The 19810-nt window shown below is 39.4% G+C and overlaps 4 protein-coding genes across 13 annotated transcripts in view; 2 read left to right on the top strand and 2 right to left on the bottom strand.

Moving 5' to 3' along the window:
• Nucleotides 1–8: 8 nt before the first annotated feature.
• Nucleotides 9–3101, bottom strand: LOC125770510 (ubiquitin-conjugating enzyme E2-22 kDa). Of its 3 annotated transcripts, none has more exons than XM_049440208.1 (4): nucleotides 2807–3101; nucleotides 2251–2441; nucleotides 1290–1442; nucleotides 9–1205 (listed from the first exon to the last, which is right to left on the bottom strand). In XM_049440208.1, exons 2-4 carry the CDS (start codon nucleotides 2311–2313, stop codon nucleotides 822–824), a joined length of 600 nt encoding a protein of 199 aa, XP_049296165.1. In that variant the 5' UTR covers nucleotides 2314–2441; nucleotides 2807–3101; the 3' UTR covers nucleotides 9–821. The 3 variants fall into 3 exon arrangements, with proteins under 3 accessions (XP_049296165.1, XP_049296166.1, XP_049296167.1); XM_049440209.1 differs by lacking the exon at nucleotides 2807–3101 and adding an exon at nucleotides 2519–2785; XM_049440210.1 differs by lacking the exons at nucleotides 2251–2441; nucleotides 2807–3101 and adding an exon at nucleotides 1648–1789.
• LOC125770465 (ribose-phosphate pyrophosphokinase 1) lies at nucleotides 1820–11961 on the top strand. 2 transcript variants are annotated; one of them, XM_049440146.1, is made up of 7 exons: nucleotides 1820–1989; nucleotides 3535–3901; nucleotides 6185–6368; nucleotides 7580–7633; nucleotides 9915–10013; nucleotides 10081–10539; nucleotides 10613–11961. In XM_049440146.1, exons 1-7 carry the CDS (start codon nucleotides 1938–1940, stop codon nucleotides 10703–10705), a joined length of 1308 nt encoding a protein of 435 aa, XP_049296103.1. In that variant the 5' UTR covers nucleotides 1820–1937; the 3' UTR covers nucleotides 10706–11961. The 2 variants fall into 2 exon arrangements, with proteins under 2 accessions (XP_049296103.1, XP_049296104.1); XM_049440147.1 differs by lacking the exon at nucleotides 7580–7633.
• A 219-nt stretch (nucleotides 11962–12180) lies between these two features.
• LOC125770485 (UPF0046 protein C25E10.12) lies at nucleotides 12181–14185 on the bottom strand. Its single transcript, XM_049440174.1, has 2 exons — nucleotides 13749–14185; nucleotides 12181–13673 (listed from the first exon to the last, which is right to left on the bottom strand). Exons 1-2 carry the CDS (start codon nucleotides 14074–14076, stop codon nucleotides 13045–13047), a joined length of 957 nt encoding a protein of 318 aa, XP_049296131.1. The 5' UTR covers nucleotides 14077–14185; the 3' UTR covers nucleotides 12181–13044.
• Nucleotides 14186–14825: 640 nt separating this feature from the next.
• LOC125770405 (protein furry) overlaps nucleotides 14826–19810 on the top strand; it is a 39665-nt gene continuing 34680 nt past the window's right edge. For 4 of the 7 annotated variants that reach the window (XM_049439917.1, XM_049439915.1, XM_049439914.1 and 1 more), the window contains exon 1: nucleotides 14826–15132. In XM_049439917.1, coding sequence (XP_049295874.1) covers nucleotides 15036–15132 — 97 coding nt within the window. In that variant the 5' untranslated portion in view covers nucleotides 14826–15035. Of the gene's footprint in view, nucleotides 15133–16932; nucleotides 17180–18416; nucleotides 18563–18657; nucleotides 19683–19810 lie in introns of those variants that run through there. The other 3 variants (XM_049439913.1, XM_049439912.1, XM_049439916.1) reach the window with 3 other exon arrangements.

Raw genomic sequence — 19810 nt, 5'->3', positions numbered from 1 at the left:
ACACACGATTTACTGTGAATTTGTTCAGTTAATTATATTTCCTTTCTGTTTTGCCAAACATGTGCACTAGGTTTCACTGTACAGTCCATCAATGGATTACGGGCTAAAGAATGATGGTTGCGCTCTTGTCTTGCTGCCGGCATTCAAATCTTTCCTTTTCCGCCTTGTTCATCTACTAAACGTTAATATCTTTCACTTTCTGCTCCATGCTTATATATGTTGTTACGAACCTTATCGTTCAACGTCTTGTTCTCGCTTTCATCCACGGAATATATTGTTTTCCTTTTTGTTTTGCTGTGTCTTTTGCGCGTTTGAAGCCATGTATTGCTCATTTGCTTTCCTTCGATGCATTGGTACATGATGACAGTATGGTAGTATGTCGCCCACAACTGGAACAAGTGCCATTTTACCCTCACCACACGGTGTGATTGTGTCGCTTTAATGTATGTTTAGTTCTTAATGTTTCCTTTAGCTTGGCAAAGCCTACGGCAGATTGTGAAAGTATGTTGCTTTTTAACAAATGAATGCTAATAGTATAAGACGATTTCCGGGTATATATCACTGTTGAAAGTTACTGAAGTTTCTGTTTTGTTTGCAAAGATAATTTTAAAACTTTTCATTCTCTTGACTTTACACATATTTCATTCCAATCGAGAAGGATACCCTTAAAAACCCAATGAATTTAAAAATGATGCCCTGACTATCGGGAAATTAGAGCCTTTAAGATTCAACACAAAAACACACACACACACACACGGGCGCGCGCAAAACATACAAAAGGCTGTGCGAGAGCCCACAAGAACTAGGGCCTAACCAAGGGACTAACTGAATAGCTGCTCAGAGGCACGCTCCAGATGCCAGTTGTGACGTGAAAGGGCGGCTCTCGCATCGTACTCCGGTATGCCCATATCACGCAATCGTTGCACCTTTTGATCAAAATCCATGTTCGCAAACGGACCACCGGCGTACACGTTGGTCCAGTGCTTCGCCGTTAGGATGAACATTTCGTGGTTGTCTTTGTATTGCGTTGCAACGACCGCATCCTGTGGATCGTCTGGCTCGGCAGCGGCTAGTAGTGCCTGTAGCGATAATAGCACCGTCCGCAACGTCATCGCTGCTGCCCAGTTGTCTTTCAATATATCGAGACAGATTGCACCAGTGACGGAGGATATGTTCGGGTGCCATATTTTAGTCATAAATTTCACCTGCAAATAAATGCCAAAGCATTACAACTATTTTTTCCGGTAGGTGACCTTTTAAAAGGGTCAGGTTTTTATAACCTACTTTACCTTGGGTGGATTGAACGGGTATGTTTCGGGAACCGTTATTTCTAGCATAAATTTGCCTCCTTCGTACGGTGTGTCCGGTGGTCCAGCAATTTCTCCTCGTAGCTCCGTAAAATTGTCGTTTACCATTTCTAACTTTATCGAGCATTGTGTAATCTAGAATGTAATGGAAATTAAAACATTTTGAATAACAGGAAATAACAAGAGATGCATTTTTTTTGGCATATTTTTGTGATTGATTCTGCCCTAAATTCATTATGGTAATACTAAATCATTACTCATACTACAATTCATGTTTAAAAACTACACTTGTAATGAAAAAATCAAAAGCAAATGCAACAAACTAACTGATCAAAACAACCTGTTTGACGTCGATCGTTCCATCCTCCCTATAGTAGTGGCCCAGAAATAATCAGATGAGAACGAATTCAATCCGTTGATTCAGAATGATCGGAAAAATAAGTCACAAAGATCAAGTACGATCAGATATGTCCATCGAGTCTGTATTGGTGGGGTTTGAATCGCATTCACGCGAATGCAGTGATTTCTATCACCATCTTTCCAGACCGTACCGTGAATTTAGATGATCTACTATCGTGCATCGTGCTTGTGAAGTGTGTTATATATTTTACTCCTCAGAGACCGATCACTATGGGCAGAAAAGGCAGCAAACAGAGCAAAGATCAGCAAGATCACCCAGAAGGTAGGAGAATAATAAGCGAAACCTGTTCGCTATGGGTATCCACCCATCAAAGCACCCTTTGCTGCCGGTAGTTTTACGATTCTTGTGCATTCTTGATTGCTTTTTTCCATCACAAGTGTGTTTGTTTACGTAGCATAAATGTTGTTACGCAATATTGTTATCAGCGTCAGGCTCACCGTAATGAGTTTACAGAGCACACGAAACACAACATATCCCGTGGATACTTCCATCATTGGTTTGACTACTGAACGACATAATTACCTCTTCACTTTTAAGAACTTCTTTGAATTCTCGTTTGATGCGGGACACAGCCATGTTCGCCATGATTTTTAAGAATGTTTTACTATCCTAGGGCGTGAAGATGGGTACGTCAGTGCAATCAGGTACGGTATTTAACGTTGCAACTTCGCTACAGTACCGGGTAGGGACGATAAGATGTTGTTGATGAAGGTCTAAAATAAAAAAAAGCAAAAAAGGTACCAGATTTCATTTACCGCAAGGATAACGTTGCCCGTTTAAGCCGCATAACCTGGAACGATTGTACGTGGGTAAACACAAACACTATTTTGCCTTCTGGTTTGTTCGGAGCTGTTGCAACGCTTTGTATTCCATTATGGATTCACGTTACATATTTGCATGTAACGGCGGAAGCAAATATTATAACCTATATCCACGGTTGTTTCACTTTTCTCTCACGAAAGTTCGAACATGTTTGCAAAATCATCCTCACTGTGCGTCTGTGACGTCAGTCGGTAAGTTTGTTCATTAAATTTAATCACTTCCCCGATGCTATAACTCCCGGGAACGGTTTCTTTACCTTGCTGGCGGTTGCTATGATCCAGGACAGTCCGTGGATGTACAGCTGTTCGCGATAAGAAAGCCTACTTTCGTCGCAAATAATTAGCAACGAAGGATGATGTGAAATTGATCCAACAACATTACTATCATCCGGAAGGCAGGCAGGTTACTTTTGTGGGTCCTTTATTCCCTTCGTTGTTGCGTGCGGGTGTGTGTGTGTATTCGTGTAGGAAAGAAATGACAACGAACGGTAAATTGAACGCTCTGGGTGATGAAGTTTGCATGATGCACACGTTGAAAGTCGCGTGGAGGACGAAAGTTTGTTTTGGCAAATCCCAAATGGTTGCATTTACAAAACCGTTGTAAATTAATTGCAATAGAAAAATGTATCAAATATCAAAATTTGTCACCTACTCCGATCAATCCATTCTTATATGTGTGTTATAGCGAAGAAAAAGTATATCAAATTTACAATCAAAATTTCCACGTTTGATCTGATTTTTTTGCATTTAAAGCACTTCAGTATTATCCTTGCTTTTAGAAGGCTGTAATATAATTAACAAAATCAAATATCGTTTTATGACGAATATACACAAAAAAAAACAAAACGATTTTATAAATTGTCATTTTGCGGATAACGGCGCGAGTGTCCGCTTTAGCAGCCAGCGTGCACTGTGGGTCTTGAAGGCATGGCAATGACAGATTCTTTTCACTTGATTGCTATTTAATTCAACACCGTGATGCCAGTACGATCATCTCACCCGATTCGCGCCAGAACGCTTGTCCGTAGCAACTTGGAGAAGGCATCCGTTATCAGGAACACCATCGGCAGCGGCAGCCAGGTCTGCGGCAGCAATCTCGTGCATAGTTTGTCATCGGCAGCACACAGCACTACAGCCAGTAGCAGCAGCGACATCGGCAGTGATAGCAAGCAGCCTACCGATAGCATCTCCGTTCCTAGTGTCGATCCTCACCAATTCCTACAGTCGAGGATGCCAAACATTAAGGTGTTTTCGGGTTCGTCCCATCCGGATCTTGCATCTCGCATCGTCGACCGGCTCGGTATCGATCTCGGCAAGGTAGTGACGAAAAAGTTCAGCAACTTGGAAACCTGGTAAGTGTGTGTGTGTGTGCGCGCGCGCGTGTGTGTGACGAATTTGTGTACGAATTTTCATTGCAAGCATAGCAGTAAGAATGTATGGACAGGTGTGTGATGAGCAATTGGGTTGGAAAACGAGAACCATCTAGCATTTATGTGAAGGAAAGCAGCGCATCAAACAGCAACAGTGGCCTAAATATGATACATTATACGCTGTCAACTAGTGCAGAATCGTTTTTTGCAACAAAATGGCAGTGCGGGACCAGTGGTGACGGCGGCACCCTATGTATTTCAAGTGATCTCTCTGATACCGAAAACCTCCCCTTCGTGTAGGTTTTTGGATGTGTAGGGATGTGCAGCGGCCAATTTGGGCTGATGGGTAACCGAGGCACCGTAAGGAACTCAGTTTAAAAATAAATTGATTCTCCCTCCGCACGTCTGACTAACTTCGTGGCTACACACTCTACAGGCAGGTTTTCGTAACCTTGAGGGTGCGGTGCACCGTTTTGGGAAGGAAGACGATGCGGGAATACGTCTATATGGACACTGCACACATCGTAAAGGGGTCTCGCTGAATGTTAGTTGGCCGATTTTCTAATTTATTGTGAAGCTGCTTGTACGCTGCTAGTTAGAACCTAAGGGACAGGGAGCCTGTCAAAGGTCCGTCAAAACAAAACCGGTTTTCGCAGCATTTTCTGCAACAGTTTCCTTCAATTAGGAGTTCATTCTATCATGTGTAATGGAAGTAACCAAAAACCACATCGTTGATGAATTGTTATATGCCCGTGATGTAATGGCGTTGGATGGATTTTCCTGCTGTTACTGCTTTTGATAGGCGAGCGAAAAAAAAAGAAGGAAAACGTTCCACACCACGTGTATGCATCGGTACTCAGGTACCGGTTCGATTTCCTACGCATACACAACACTCACACATCTTTACTAATAAACAAGAAATGCGTGTTCGCTGCCGAATGTGATGGAGTTATTTTTTTTGCCTTTCTTTCTTGGCGTTAGCATGATTAACGTGTTCACAAGGTCGTGCAAAAGGCGTCTCACTAGAGGTGTATAGAGAATGATGGGGATTGATTGAGCTCAATTTATGTGAACTCCGCGTTCAATTTCCGCACCTAGCTGCTTAGCTCACTGTGCCGTTACCATGCCTACTGCGCCATGTTGCTTGGTTCGGGATTTTCAATCGATCAAGCAAGTTGTTTTTGGCAACGTCCTGATGAGAACGGAATAGCCATTCGTTCCGAACCGGGACCTTTGTCCTGTTTACATGCTTCGGAATTAAACATATTTCATTGCTCATTGCTGTAGAGTAAACAGCTGATCGTTATCAGCGTTTGGTGATGTTATTGTTTCACCACATGATAAGAGTATCGAACGTATTGAAAAGAAAATTAATACAAAACCCGTGCTTACGTATTTGGGAAAAATAGCGATCGAACATGTTAATTATGTTAATTTGAACGACAAAGGTTGATGCCGGGAGAAAGGTAGCATGATCCGACCATACTGAGTTATATCTCACCTCAAACCACGTCCATTACTGCTTAGGGTTAGCTTATCTCCTTGCACAGTAGAAACACTAGGAAATATTTGTGTCATTCTTACGCATCGTTTGCACCACTACATAGAAAAGCGCTAACAGGGCATATTGTTTGGTTTACTGCCGGCAAAGTGTGGATTACAGTAGCGTAGTAGGTATAGTGAGGCACAATGCGTTTAGCGGTACCAAACAGGTCCAGCAATCGAAGTAGGTGGTGAGCAGTACAATACAGGTGGTTTTAGCTGTCCATTTGGAAGCACGTGTTTTACAGCAATGTCGGCAACATTTTATGAAGTGGATCGAACCATCATCTTGAACGTGTGATTGTACCATAATCAGTGTGTATTGTGTGAATATAAATTTATGAATACATTCAATTAGTTAATCAATATGTTTGGTTATATATGTTTGTGGTTTAAAAATGCTTGCCGTTCAACGCCGATTCCACGCAACAGGATCGGATATCAAATCACATCCGGACCGTCTCCCCGCAGCAAGGATTGACTATCTGGCTACATAGTAAAAACAAGGCTAGTTAGCCAGAATGACGTTAAAGGTTGTCAGCCAAGAAGAGAGAGATTTCTGATCCTCACTAATGTACCGAGAAGATCGATTGATCGAACGCGATCGATGAACAAAAGTTTGGAAAACTTTGTTTTTAGTCATCAAGAATATATAGTATTTAATCTCTTCCACACTGCATTGTTTATGTTACATTACTTATATTATTTTTTTTTTACTTTTAGTGTTGAAATTGGAGAATCCGTTCGTGGTGAAGATGTGTACATCGTTCAATCCGGTTCCGGAGAGATCAATGATAACTTGATGGAGCTGCTGATTATGATCAATGCGTGCAAGATAGCATCTGCCTCCCGTGTGACCGCAGTCATACCATGCTTCCCGTACGCACGACAGGACAAGAAAGATAAGGTATGTTAACCCCCAACAATGCCAGCAATCCACTGGTTCCACAACGGTGGTGGTTTCAATGCAGCAGCCAAACTTCTTCCGTTATTTCGATTGTTTTGCTGTATGTAAAGTTGATGCTGCACATAATAGTAGTAGTAATGTTACAAAACACAGCGCTATTCTTGGTAAACTGCTGTGTTAGTTGTGCTTTTGTTCTTAGGCAAAATATGCCGTAAGATAAATTTGAATTTTGCATTAATGATTTTTGTTTTGAAAACGAAGCTAAAATGTATGTTTTTTTTCTTATCCCGTTCGAATGATTCTTTTAATTTTTCCTTTAAAACGAAAAAAACGCGTCCCTGAAAAACATTCAAGCTTCTTTGGGTATGATAATGTGGAAATATATAGTTTGCCTTTAGTAACAGCGGCTTGTCATCATCGTTTTTTTTTAAAGCCGATGCTGCGATAACACGTTCCTTCAGTGCCCTGCTTTTACATGATCCCTGTTTCTATGCATCGGATCATATTGCGAGAGAAAAAGAACGAATGCAATGAAATACGATCGATCGCGCGAAAGAGGTAAAACGCCTGTAACGCGCTTCCGTTTCAATCGTGCGATAGTAGTATTAATATTATTCAAAATAACTGAACGATAATAGATTGTAGGGCAATATAGCATAAGCAACAGTGTTTGTTATTATTTTCCTTTTCCAAAGGTTATCAGCTCAAGCAGAGTAACTGTAAAAGAACGGTTTGTGGAATGCTTTGATTCGTTAATCAACTCACTTTCCCTTCGGATGAGTTGCTGTACCACTTTTTGCTGAACGATAGGTGGTTCAATAAAGCTACGAAAGTACATCAAAAATACGTAGTATATGTAGCACGAGTCTTGTGGTTGTTTATAAACAACTCCTCTTCCGATCTTCCGAACGCGATCGCGAGTATTTTCTAGGACAAGCCCACCACTAGTACCTCGAACAATCGTACACATGAGGCAGATGTTTTTGTGTCCCCTTTCAAACGTATCCTGGTATAACAGTAGTTTTGCCATACATAAGATGGTGATCATAATAATGTGTAGTACCAGTTTTTATATAGTGCCAATGGAAAAAAAAACATTGCTTTAAATTAATACTCTTTTCTTTCCTTTCCTTGATCCATAATTGATGTATTGAATGGGGCCACATTATGGCCTTGTGTTCCCCCCTACAACTACACTGCACACCACACAGACAGGCGACGATAAGCTGGCAGAGCTCATGAAAACCAATGAGTGGAAGTTCCGGGTAGGGTTTGAAGAGCGGTTTCTATTTTGTTTTTCATCGTATTAAGATTATGTCCTTTTTTTATTATTGTCATCTGTTTGAGTCCTAGCATTATAATTGTGGGGTTTTTTTTATTTTCTTCGGTGGTACATCTCATTCCGTAAAAAAAACACATATATATAGGTTAGGGACATCATATGCGAGAATGTGAACGAACCTTAACGTATTTGGTGTTCCGTTCGTGGACGTGGAGAATGGTAGAGAGCTGTTTAATCATTCGATTCGTGTATGTGGGTACCACGTAGAACCAAGCATACAAAACAAAACAAACCCCTTTCTAATACACTTATATGGTTGTTAATTTTGTGAAAAGTTAGATCTGGTACGATTAATATTAATTAGTCATCTAGATTGTTACATTTTTTATTGTTCTATCCCTATATAACAATCAGCCTAATCAATCCCAACGATTGGAGAAAAAAAGAACACAATCATTCGTAACGTTTCTAATAGGGACACCATACGATCGTACAAAATGTCTTTTTGCTCGAATTGTTATTGCAAATCGTAACGCGATGATAAGCACAACAGAATGTAAATTGTAACCAAATTTATATTTCCACATTGGCAACTAGTGAAAGAGAATGTATTACAATTGAAACCAAAAAAACACATTTAACACCCTATTTATTGGAATATGAACTTTATTGATTATACTAAAAATGTTCTTTACCTTACTACGAATGATAGCTTTTTAATTTATGTTCATTCTTTTCTGTATGCTTTTCATTGTGTATGTTTGTTCGTGTTTTAATACTCGAATGGTGATATTTTTTTTATTGGGTTAATAAATTCTTCGTTTATACTTTTACGTGTATTTGTATCGTTTAATATGTACGTTGTTTATGTATATTGTAAATCTTTTTGTAATGCGCCGTAAGGGAGAGACACTGAACAGCACCGTTTTTCTTTTTCTTTTGGTTTCTTTTACTCGTCCTGTACATATTCTCATCGATCATCTGTTCTAAATGTCCTACATTTAGTGATTAGTAGCAAAATGGGCTAATTCCTACACTTCATAATGTTTGTGCGGTTTTTTATGTTTATTTTTTTTATCAGCGAAATTGACACAATTAAACAGACCAGTACATAACATCCTTATCTTTTTAAATTTGTTTTTTGAAAGATGTGATTTTTTTTTAACACAAGAGAATACCTGCCCCGAAGCAGAAGGAAACATGAATGAAAGGATTAGCTCGGGACATACGTAGTGCGTAACACATAATGAAGAAGCCTGTTGTTAATTTACTGAGGATCGTCTAGTTGCAGCACCAAGATAAGCCGAAAGATCGTTATCTTACGTTTTTCTCTTTCTTCTTTTTTTCCTCATATTTTTTCCCCTCCCTTTTGGTATCATTGTGTATTAATCATTTCTCACCCATCTTAGGATTATCTCCCAGAGGCCTATCTAGTGAGTAGTGGACGATATGAAATAATGCGAGAACTGGTAGCAAAAAAAAACATTGTGCGAGTTTCCCTTCCTAAGGCAAATGCTTGATTAAAAATGGTTTAGAAAACAAAACAAAAAATACCTCCATCATATCACGACCCAAACACGCGGCTAGGATCTCTGTTCTATTGCGAAACCAAAACCATACCAACATTCTTCTACGCAACTGTGTGTGTTCGTGTGTTGTGTCGTATGTCTTACTAGAGGAGTGGCCATTGTAAATATAGCGGATTTGTTGTGCGTTCTGATATTCTCCATTTTAGTATAATAATACCACACATATACACGAATGATTGAGCAGCTTTGCACCACCATTCACTGTACCTGCCTGCGTCTTTCTGTCTTCCTGATGTTTCTTGTTTTGAAGAGAACTTAATTACACCCATTTTAGTAATATCAAATTATATTAGACCAGAGCACACATCAGAACAAACATACAGATAACTACATATTTTGCTAAGTGTTTCAATCCATTCGTCCATTGCCCCCTCACACATACACCATTATTGAACTCATTGTACTACCAATTCTGGATGCATGATTGCAGTAGCAGAGCGTGTGCGGTTATTCACTTGTGCGTATGATGATCGTATGTTTACTAACCCGAGAAAGGAGATTAACATGCATAGAAATATGCATAGAACTAAAAAGGGCACATATGTTAAGTGTTTTTGTTTGGGATTGTTGTTAGAAGTATGTAAAACTGTGGAACAGATTTCGATCATGTAATTGGTAATATTATTCTTTGCTTTTTTTTCTCTCTTTCTTTTTCCCCCCTTCGTTACCGTACAGAGCCGTGCGCCGATTTCCGCCAAACTGGTAGCAAACATGCTTTCCGTCGCCGGTGCAGATCATATTATTACGATGGATTTGCACGCTTCACAAATTCAGGTACGAATAGCATATTTGCTTGTTGTTTGCAGTGATTTAATGTTTTTTTTCTCTCTTTTTTTTGTAGGGTTTCTTTGATATACCGGTGGATAATTTGTACGCCGAACCGGCTGTATTGAAATGGATCCGAGAGAATATTGCCGAATGGCGAAACTCGATCATTGTATCACCGGATGCTGGCGGTGCGAAACGTGTTACCTCGATCGCGGATCGGTTAAATGTGGAATTCGCGCTTATCCACAAGGAACGCAAGAAGGCAAACGAGGTCGCCTCGATGGTGCTGGTCGGTGATGTAAAGGATCGTGTAGCAATCCTGGTGGACGATATGGCAGACACTTGCGGCACTATTTGCCACGCTGCCGACAAGCTGGTTGAGGCTGGTGCAACGAAAGTTTACGCCATACTAACGCACGGCATCTTTAGCGGGCCGGCCATCTCCAGGATAAACAATGCCTGTTTTGAGGCAGTTGTTGTGACGAACACTATTCCGCAGGACGGTCACATGAAGGATTGTCCTAAAATTCAGGTAAGGTTTTTGGGATAATCATTTGGTGTGATATGCATCAATCAATTTATTCCTTTTACTTACTTTCCTACAGTGTATCGATGTTTCGATGATGTTCGCTGAGGCTGTCCGTAGGACACACAACGGTGAAAGCGTGTCCTATCTGTTTTCAAACGTTCCTTACTAAGCCCCACCAGCCGTTACGAAGTATGAGAGAAAGAGAGAGAATTTAGAGCCTCCGTTCTTCTAAGCTATGACACAACACTGTACGCCCTAAACCTTGTCCTCCAATAAGATTGGAATTCTTGGTAGCATCAAAATTTAGAAGAGCCACACCACAAACGAAACACAAACACAAGCTTTGATTTTTTTTATCGTCTCACTATACGCGTAAGTTGCACACGTGCCACTAGGGAGAGATGAAACAAAAAATGAAGCAAAAAAAAAACAACAAAAAAATCATCCTTATCATCAGTGTAAAAGAAAAGCCATAAAAGTTGTACTGGGAGAGAGAGAGAGAAAGTGAGAGAGATGATGCAAAAAGGAGAAAAAATAAGTTAAATTTGCAAGGCACATTTATTTGCGCAAGCATAACAACAAAACAGATTGGATTAGGCATAAGGAAAGTGAGAGAATGTTAACATACATTAATGCTTGCGTTTACAGTGAAGCTAAGGATATGTGTTCCGTAATCGAGCATGAAATGCTTTGTTTTTCTGTTGCTCTATCGTGAAGAGGAAATTGTTTTTCTTGCCACACACATTTTTGGTTTTTGACACAGTCCGAAAGGTCAATAAAAAAGACATGGTGCGATTAGCATTTTTTGTATCTGCTAGCAATAATTTACATGTCATTAATTTGTTTCGCAATATTGTAATTTTTGTTCGTTTGTTTGTTTGTTTATTTGTTTTGCATTAACTGCCCTGAAAGACATTACGTGTATAGTCTAAATATGTTTTTTTTTGTTCTGCCTTTTGCGAATTCACGATCATTGATCTTCACATGTTAGGTCAGAAATGGTTAGAATTGAGAAAACGAAACAGGGGAACACATGTGTAAAGCTTGTCAGTTTCATCTTAGCCCCTGTGAACAGATAAACCGGATTTATACATTACTTAAGATTGGACAACACTCACTCTCCTACTAAACTGGATGCAATAGCGTTATCGCAGGAATAGAATAGTGCGTGGTAGGAGTTTTTTTTTGTTTGTGTATAGGACAACCTTAAATGAAATATGTGTGGATTTGTTTCAATTTGGCACGATCGTTTTGCCGCCCGTGGATGTTTCTCTTTGGCTGATCCCCTGATTCTATGCGTTTTGTTTCTGAATGAATGTAACAACACAGACATACATTTTATTTTATGGTACAATTTATGTTTAGTTTACTTGTAATTTGATATAAAACTATGTTAGCTAGTGCTGATATTAGCTACCAAATAGAGGCCGTGCAGTTATAAATACTACCAATGGTTGAAAGAAACGCAATCTGGAAGTAGTTTTATAATAAATAGCACAAATTTAACACAATTGTTTGTAGAGAATGTTTATTAATAGGCGAGAAAGAAACAATTTTGCGCAACAACTAATCCGACAAACATGCGTGTATAAAACAACTTTTTTTTTATCTAAAGAAACACGATTATTACAAGTACTCGGTGATAGCATAAGCTGTTTGCAACTTCTGCGTCTAGGAATTAAAAATCACAAATATTACATGTTCTTTCTACGTAATCGGATTGGAAACAAAGATGGGAAAGAATGTTGCCAGCATTAAAAAAAAAACATCATTAAAGTAATTATTTGAAAATCGTTAAATAGAAATATAACTTGAGCAATTACTTCTACTGTCCAATTAACCCTACTACTTTGCTAGATAAATAGAAAGGAAAACATGTAATTGATGTATTTCGCAGCTAAACTCTAGTCTTAATGTGATCTTTTTTGTTACACTCCTTTACCCAATTGTTGTATATGCTAATTAGATAAGTAATTGCGTTTTTCTTTGTGCGGCAAGAACTTTGACTGTATGTGGGAGCACTGACTTGAATTAGCTTCGTTTCGTGTTCTTTTGTTTGTTTTATTGCCATACGAAGGCCACAATCATACTGTCTTCAGGCAGATGTATAATTTGTATATCTTGTAGATTTATAGAGACCGAAAAAACAAACATCCGCGTAGAAAATTCGATGAAGCAGACAATCACACATGTTCAATAATACCTATGTAAAGGATGAACCTTTGGTTCTTTGAGTTTGTTCAGCGCCATCCCGGCGGGTTTTCAAATGGTATGTAAAAAGAGTGTATGATAACTAAGCGACTACCAAGTAGGCTATGATGGACTGCCGTTACTCTCATTTAAGATAATCAGCCTGCTATATGTTGTTGGTTGTTCTATAGAAACTTTAAGTCGAGTGGCTACTATGATGAGTCGCTACGATTTGTCAGTGCAGAAACTTCGTGAGTGGTGTGCATGTCATGGTATGGCACGGTAGGCTACTTAACACGGGAAACCTGCAAAAACGGTCTAGTCGTCTTTGGTTCGACCCTTCGGAAGGGTCACATCGAACACTATCGGTTGATTATTGGGCAGGTAGTTAATATCGCACGTTGAAGCATTCACAAAGATTATCCTTCCGTCCGAAGTAATACCGTAGCCTTCGTGAACATGCCCAAACACGTGATACTTTGGTTTAACGCGCTGTTGCACCGTGGCCAGCAGTTCCACACATCCGGCACGAACACCGGAGCAGCATAGATCCCCGTGTCCAACGGGTGGTGTATGCGTCACAAGTATATCCACATTCTCCGGTATCTGTTCCCACTTTTCGAGACATGCCTGGCCGCGCTTCACGTTGAATGCCCACTTGCAAAACTCGGGCTGCCAGGGTGTACCGTAAATCTGCAAACCGTACAGCTCGATGCATTCATCCTGCAGGTAGGTGCAGTTGCTTAAATACTGTCGAATGTTTTCCGTTTTTACCGCTTCCGCCAGGCTTTCCTTCGAGTTTCCCAACGTTGGAATTTCATCCAGCAACGTGGAGCCCGTCTTCTTGCAACAGGCGCTTGCATTTTGGAACGGATGGGTAAAGGTATGATCGAAGCTAAGCTCATGATTTCCAGCAATTACCAGCTTGTGTTTATGTGGTAGTTTCTCTGTGAAGGAGCAAAAACACAAACGTGAAGCTTTCATCGCATCCGCAAAAGAACAGACGAACGAGCAGAACATACTTAACCATTCGTTGAAGTCGACCACTTCATCCAGCTTGCCACAGCGCGTAAAATCTCCGGCGTGAATGAAAATATCGCCCTCGGGAATGTCGAACTTGATGTGATGCGTCAGCGAATGGGTATCGGACATGCAGACGACCCGCACTTTGTTCGATGGCACGTCTGCTGTCGGTGGTTTGGTGTTGATTTTGATTACACGCTGTGATTTCGATATTTCCTTCCATGCCGATGTGGGATCGTGTGTTAGCGGGTGAATATCAATATTCATAGCCTTTTTGTTGCAGATCGAGCTGTTGTATAGTTGCGAAATATTTGCACTGAGTGACATCTACAGTCAAAACACTTGCCGCAACCGGCCCAACATGTGCAGTTGACAATGGTGGCAATTGATGTGCAATTTGTGGAAACGTTTGGTTTATGCTGGGATTTCAATTAGTTTAGCTGATACTGAATTGATAAGATTGTTTTGTACCAAAATCCGCTGAAAGGGAATTAATTTGTGATATTTCTAACACAAATTTCACGAGAACCACCGTAACATATGGATGAGAAGGGAATACTTTTATAAATGAGAGTTGTATAAAAAGAATGTCCAATGGGCTTCCGGATGTGGAATGGATTAATATGGATTAATTAGTTGAGTAATATACATTTCTACTTCTTTATAATGTTGTTATTATCGTCTTATAATTACAATTAAACGACGTCAATCAAACCGATAATTTTTGAAATCAACATGCGTATTTGTCAAATTTTGCGCGCTGGGTATTGTGGGTGTAAATTGTTTACCTAAACAGCTGATTTGCTAAAAGCCGGTCGCAATTTTAAAAGATGTAATTATGCTTTGAACGAGCGTAGATTAAGCGTTATCATTCATACAGGAATAAAAATCGTCCGGTACCATGAAAGGATAATTAGTGTATGAATTAAAATAAAACACTTATTGGTGGTATGTAAACAATAATCAGCTGTTGCATGCACTGTCACCTAGGGGGTGTGTGCGAAAGTGGGGTGTAAAAACTACTGTCATTAGGGGATGCTTTTTTTTGGCTGTCACTGTCAGCAACTTATTTGACAGACCAACAAAAAAAAGAGCAAAGCGACAAAGAAGAGGAAAAAGTTCCAACATTAACACAACATAGCCAACCGCTCGATCAATAGTGAAAAGTGAAAAGCGTGCGTATTAGTGTTTACCCAGGCTGTTATTGTTGTGTGATTCACGTAGCTGGGATTTGCCTGGACGCTGACCACCGTTTCGACGGTCGTCATCCAATCAGTAATCGCACAATGCAGCGTGAAACTACCGACGATGGGATGGACACGGCCGACAATGGCGAAGACATTCCGTCCGGAAGCAGCACAAATTTAGCAGCCAGCGGTACAGGTAAGCGACCAGAAAATGTTGCTGGATCATATCGCTAATATCATTGTCGCCAGATTCTGGCATAATCTGATGCGGCAGTACCAAGGAGACACATTGCAGACATTCCTTGCTATGTGCGTGCTTTCTTATGTATTTTGTATGATGCAGTAGTTTTCAGCTATTGGGAGATTTATCCAGCACGGTGAACCTGTCCTATGAATGATATTTACGTAACTAAGCGCCAGACTGCGATTGCTTTCCGATTGCAATTGATGTTGGAAAAATTCAGAAGAATCGCAATGACGTAAAACGGAGGCTTCCTCATCGCGCCACCATTGTTTACATACGCTTATATGCTTTGTGTTGCTGATGCAGGTCATTTGGTTAGATGACAGAACAGCACTACGCCTCTGATGTAGAAGCAATGCTTCCTGCTGCGATGAACATAAACTATTCTGCTCCATAGCATGGACTTTCCACATTCAGTAGCTGCTCAACAATAAGTATCATATGTGTGTAATACTATAGTAGTAACGGGTATGGCTATAGAACTTCGATCTGCAAAACACCCCCTTTCTTATGCTCTTTATGCTGTGTTTGTTATGATGGCTGTTAGATATAGCAATCGTCCATATAACATAACGAGCATCTTTATACAAACATTCACGTAGACATTGGTATTGTGAAATTTGAGTATAAAGCAGGGCCTATTTCGATTGCTTTTTCAGTATTCTACAAAAATGTAAAGATTGTGACAAAATAACCGAAAGAGACAAAAGAATCCCGGTGGGGTCAAAGTCTTTTCAAGCTCTCTAAACTACAACATTTTATTAAAATGCAATTTACATTAAAATAGTAACAATAAAGGAACGTTCTGGAAGAAGTATCCAGACATAACAATAGGGCGTTTAGTCTAATAAACTGAAACGTCGTCAATCGATTCTCATCTGACATGATTCTCATGATTCGAATGATATAAGTACTCTATTTGACTACATGGTCAGATGGTAAACATAAGCCTATTCGGCCTCTAGTAAACATACCTACCACTTAACTTTTGGGACAAGAATATGGATGAGCTACAAAGAGCACACAAGGTCAGAAAGCTTTTGTTTTTGATGATCGTTTACTCATTAGCACTTTAGTAAGAATCTTTAATAAGACATTACTGGGAGTCGTGCAACTTACACGTACCCATTCATAATTGTTTAACTTGCATATTCAAAACTAAGGATAAATTACATAAATTATAAAATAGTAAAAAATCTGTTTTTGTTACAGGGTTTCTGAATTCCTTGCAAGTTGAATTAAAATATGCAGAAGTAAATATTTGACTGCAATACCGGTTTGTTCCATGGGATTTCTGATGCACTGATAAAGCTAGAACCCTTCCACGATTGTTTTCAAGTTGATTTGGAATATTTAGAGATCGATGTGGGATCTTTCCACCACTTTCAAACCGTTGCAACTTGAAATCGATTCTGCGCAAAGCATCTCAACATAACGGATTTGTCAGTTAAGAAAACTTTCCACAGAATAAATTTAATTTACAATGAAAAGGATGTTCCATATCTAAATATTCCAATTTAATTTGAAAAGAATACAAAAATGGGTGAAAATTTTTGTATTTGAACAGGAAAGCCCTTTAAATTATTCATTGGTTCAATGTATTTAGCAAATAATTATATCACTGTTCTATTATTTTTATTAGATAAAAACACACACCAACGCGCACGCATGGTTTATAGGTTGCGCGTTGTTACGCCGGTGGAATTGATTTTTGTGCGTATCATTGTTGGCCGGTAGCGGTAGTAATATACATTTTTTTGTTTGCTCTATCGTGTACCATCTCCTGCTTTGCTTTCGCTGTCGATGCTTGGTTGTAAACCGATAGATAACAACATTTTCACCCTGACGCGCACACCGATGTTGCGTTGTCTGTCTGTACGCGTACAGATCTCGTATAGTCAGAGTCATGTGTTTCTCAGGCGATGTTTGAACCGTCTGGGTGTTCTGCTTTGTTTGTGCTGTTGTAAAATGACAATAAGACGACGGACTGCTGTGTGTTGTAAGATCATTTTTCTTCCGGCCAGAAGGGTGGACACTCATCGAAGCGCCTAATCGTTGACAAAAGATTCTTCCCTTTGCTGGCGCATTTTGTGAATTAATTAGTGTGTGACCCATTCATTTGTTTTTTGCCTTGTTGTACGCGTGTTTAAAATAGAAACAAATATTATCTCGTATTAAATTGTCAGTTTCGTTTGCTACTCTTATCGTGGTTTGCAATAATCTGTTGGCTTTCCGTATTATCTTTTATCGGTATTCAAGTGGTGTAAAATTTCCAAACGTGTAACAGAGGTGCAATCTGTTTTGCTAAGCTGTCCTTGTGGTCACAGAATTGTTGTGAATGAAGCATTGTTTTGCTAGTGAACTGGTAAAGATCGATTTTATTTTGTGTATTTTTTCGACTGAACGTAATTAAGCACAGTGAAGATATAATTAACAGCGTAATATTTTCATTTTCTAAAGTTGCTTTTTTGCTGTCGATCACTAGTCCATTCTTTCACACTTGATCGGACAAAAACAGGAGAGGAGAAAAACTACCTAATGTCGCAACAGACATTAGTCAACTTAGAACGTCACTCGTGCGAAGATGACCATCCTAATGGCGTTGGTTAACGATGGAAACACAGCATCCGTCGAATTGTTAACGTTTAAATATGATGTGCGATTTTCCCGCTCTCTTCTATGTGTTGTCGATATGCGAATAGTACTGTGGCGTATTGCAACTGACAGCGATCGTACTTGATCTTCGTCTGGTAGAAGAACGATTGGTACGATCGAATCGGATGTTGTGTTTTCTTTTATACGCAAACGAATGAAATTTCATCTCGTTTAGTTTTGTAGGGAATTATTCCTGCGGTAAGCATAGTGAACAAACTTACATATGTGTGTGTGTTTTTAGTTTTTTTATTTTACACAATTCACAATCACAGAGTGTGGAACGGTCGGCGGTTTTTGGGTGCTAAAAATGGCACCTTACACGGGACATAACTAGCTGTGCTTCCGTCTGCTTTTGCCCTGCTGTCTCGCCCTGCTGTGCCCGCTAGAAAAGGGAAAAAGGGTAGCATTTTGTGTTCCTGTGTGCTGGTGTGAGCTTTGCATGGTGATGTTGCGTAGCGTTTTATATTAGCAAAGGCCGCTCAGAAAGCTCAGATCATAGTGTCTAGCTGAGCGCAAATTATACGAGGCACAGTGGAATGGAGGATCACACTGATCACAGTTAATCGGTTTTTTTGTATTAGAAGAAAGTTGAACATTTAAGAGTGATAAGCGATAAGCGAAGTAAACCCACAAAAATTGTTTATGTTTGAACGCGGCAGTTTGCCTGGAAAACTACTTAGAATAGTGGCGCGCTTTGGGCACGCGTTTGTCCTACTGTCTCCGGCACGTGAGTATACACAAACCATTAGAAAAGTGTTTTTGTAAGGTGTTACAATTGTACTAAAGCATTTTGTAATGTAAAATGAAGTAAAGCTAATATTAATGATAACATCAAACAATTGTTGTTTCTGATATCCCCTGACGAATGTCTAAAAATGACGTTAAAAATAAATTTTAAAACAAAGAAAAAAATATTATAGAATACAGCAAAAACCAAAAAAAAAAAAGAATCCTGGATCGGACCCAGACATGCCGCAAAACCATGTCCTACGTAATTGTACTATTTGGGATGTGCTATTTTTGAAATGGCGCACGTGCTGGTACATGTTTCGCGTAATGAATGTTTATTTTTTTCCCCGCGCCACATTTTGTGTCCGCGTTACATGTGGTGTAAGTAAGAAAAAAAAACACGGGGTGAAAAAAATATTTTCCTTTTTCCTTCAATTTCAACAGCAGTTTTTGTTTTGCATTTTCCTCTCTTTTTTGTACCCCAAAAGATCAAAGACCGTTTTGCTCATCTCAGCTGTAGTGATATGTTGTTTATTTGTGTCGCCTCGAATAGCGGACACGGGGCTTCGGTAACGAGGACATAAATGGGTAGTTTTAATAATTTGCACTATCGAGTAAGGCTTTAAAATTTGGCCTAAAAATTGAATTTAAATAAGTAAATAAATTCAATTCATCCATTCATGTAGCAAGTGTTAATTTTGTTGCTATTTTTCCCTAAATTATGGTCTATGTTCGACATCGCTCCTCTTGCTCGGGCTTACAGTTTCTGTGCGAGGATTTTGGAATTAGCAACAGTCACGTGGCATTGTGGCGCGATTCAATTACTTCCGTTTACCGGCCGTTCGCAACCGCCACAATATACGAGTGTTTTCATTATCGATCAGGTCGACACCTGAGGTGTGTTGTTTAGGGGAAGAATAGCATCTGTTTCAGTCGTAAAATAACGTTTCGAAAGAATGGTAGTGCAAATTTCCATACAAAAGCGATTTAGTAAATAAGTTGTGCTAAGTGGAAATAATTAAATAATGGTGAAAGTGGTAACATTAACGTTCCATAAATGTGAATAAAACAATAAAAATTTAAATGCTTGGTAAAAGTGCAATGAAACATTTTGTGTGGTACGTTCAGTAAGAAAAATCGTTCATGTTACATAATGTCACAGTTTTACATATTTGTAAATATTCCGTATTCGAGAGAACGGTCCGTAACATACGTGAGGAGAAAACATATTAGAAACAAAATATAA

This window comes from Anopheles funestus, chromosome 3RL (assembly GCF_943734845.2).
Source record: "Anopheles funestus chromosome 3RL, idAnoFuneDA-416_04, whole genome shotgun sequence".
NCBI classification, from domain to species: domain Eukaryota; kingdom Metazoa; phylum Arthropoda; class Insecta; order Diptera; family Culicidae; genus Anopheles; species Anopheles funestus.
This window is presented reverse-complemented; position numbering and strand designations above follow the sequence as displayed.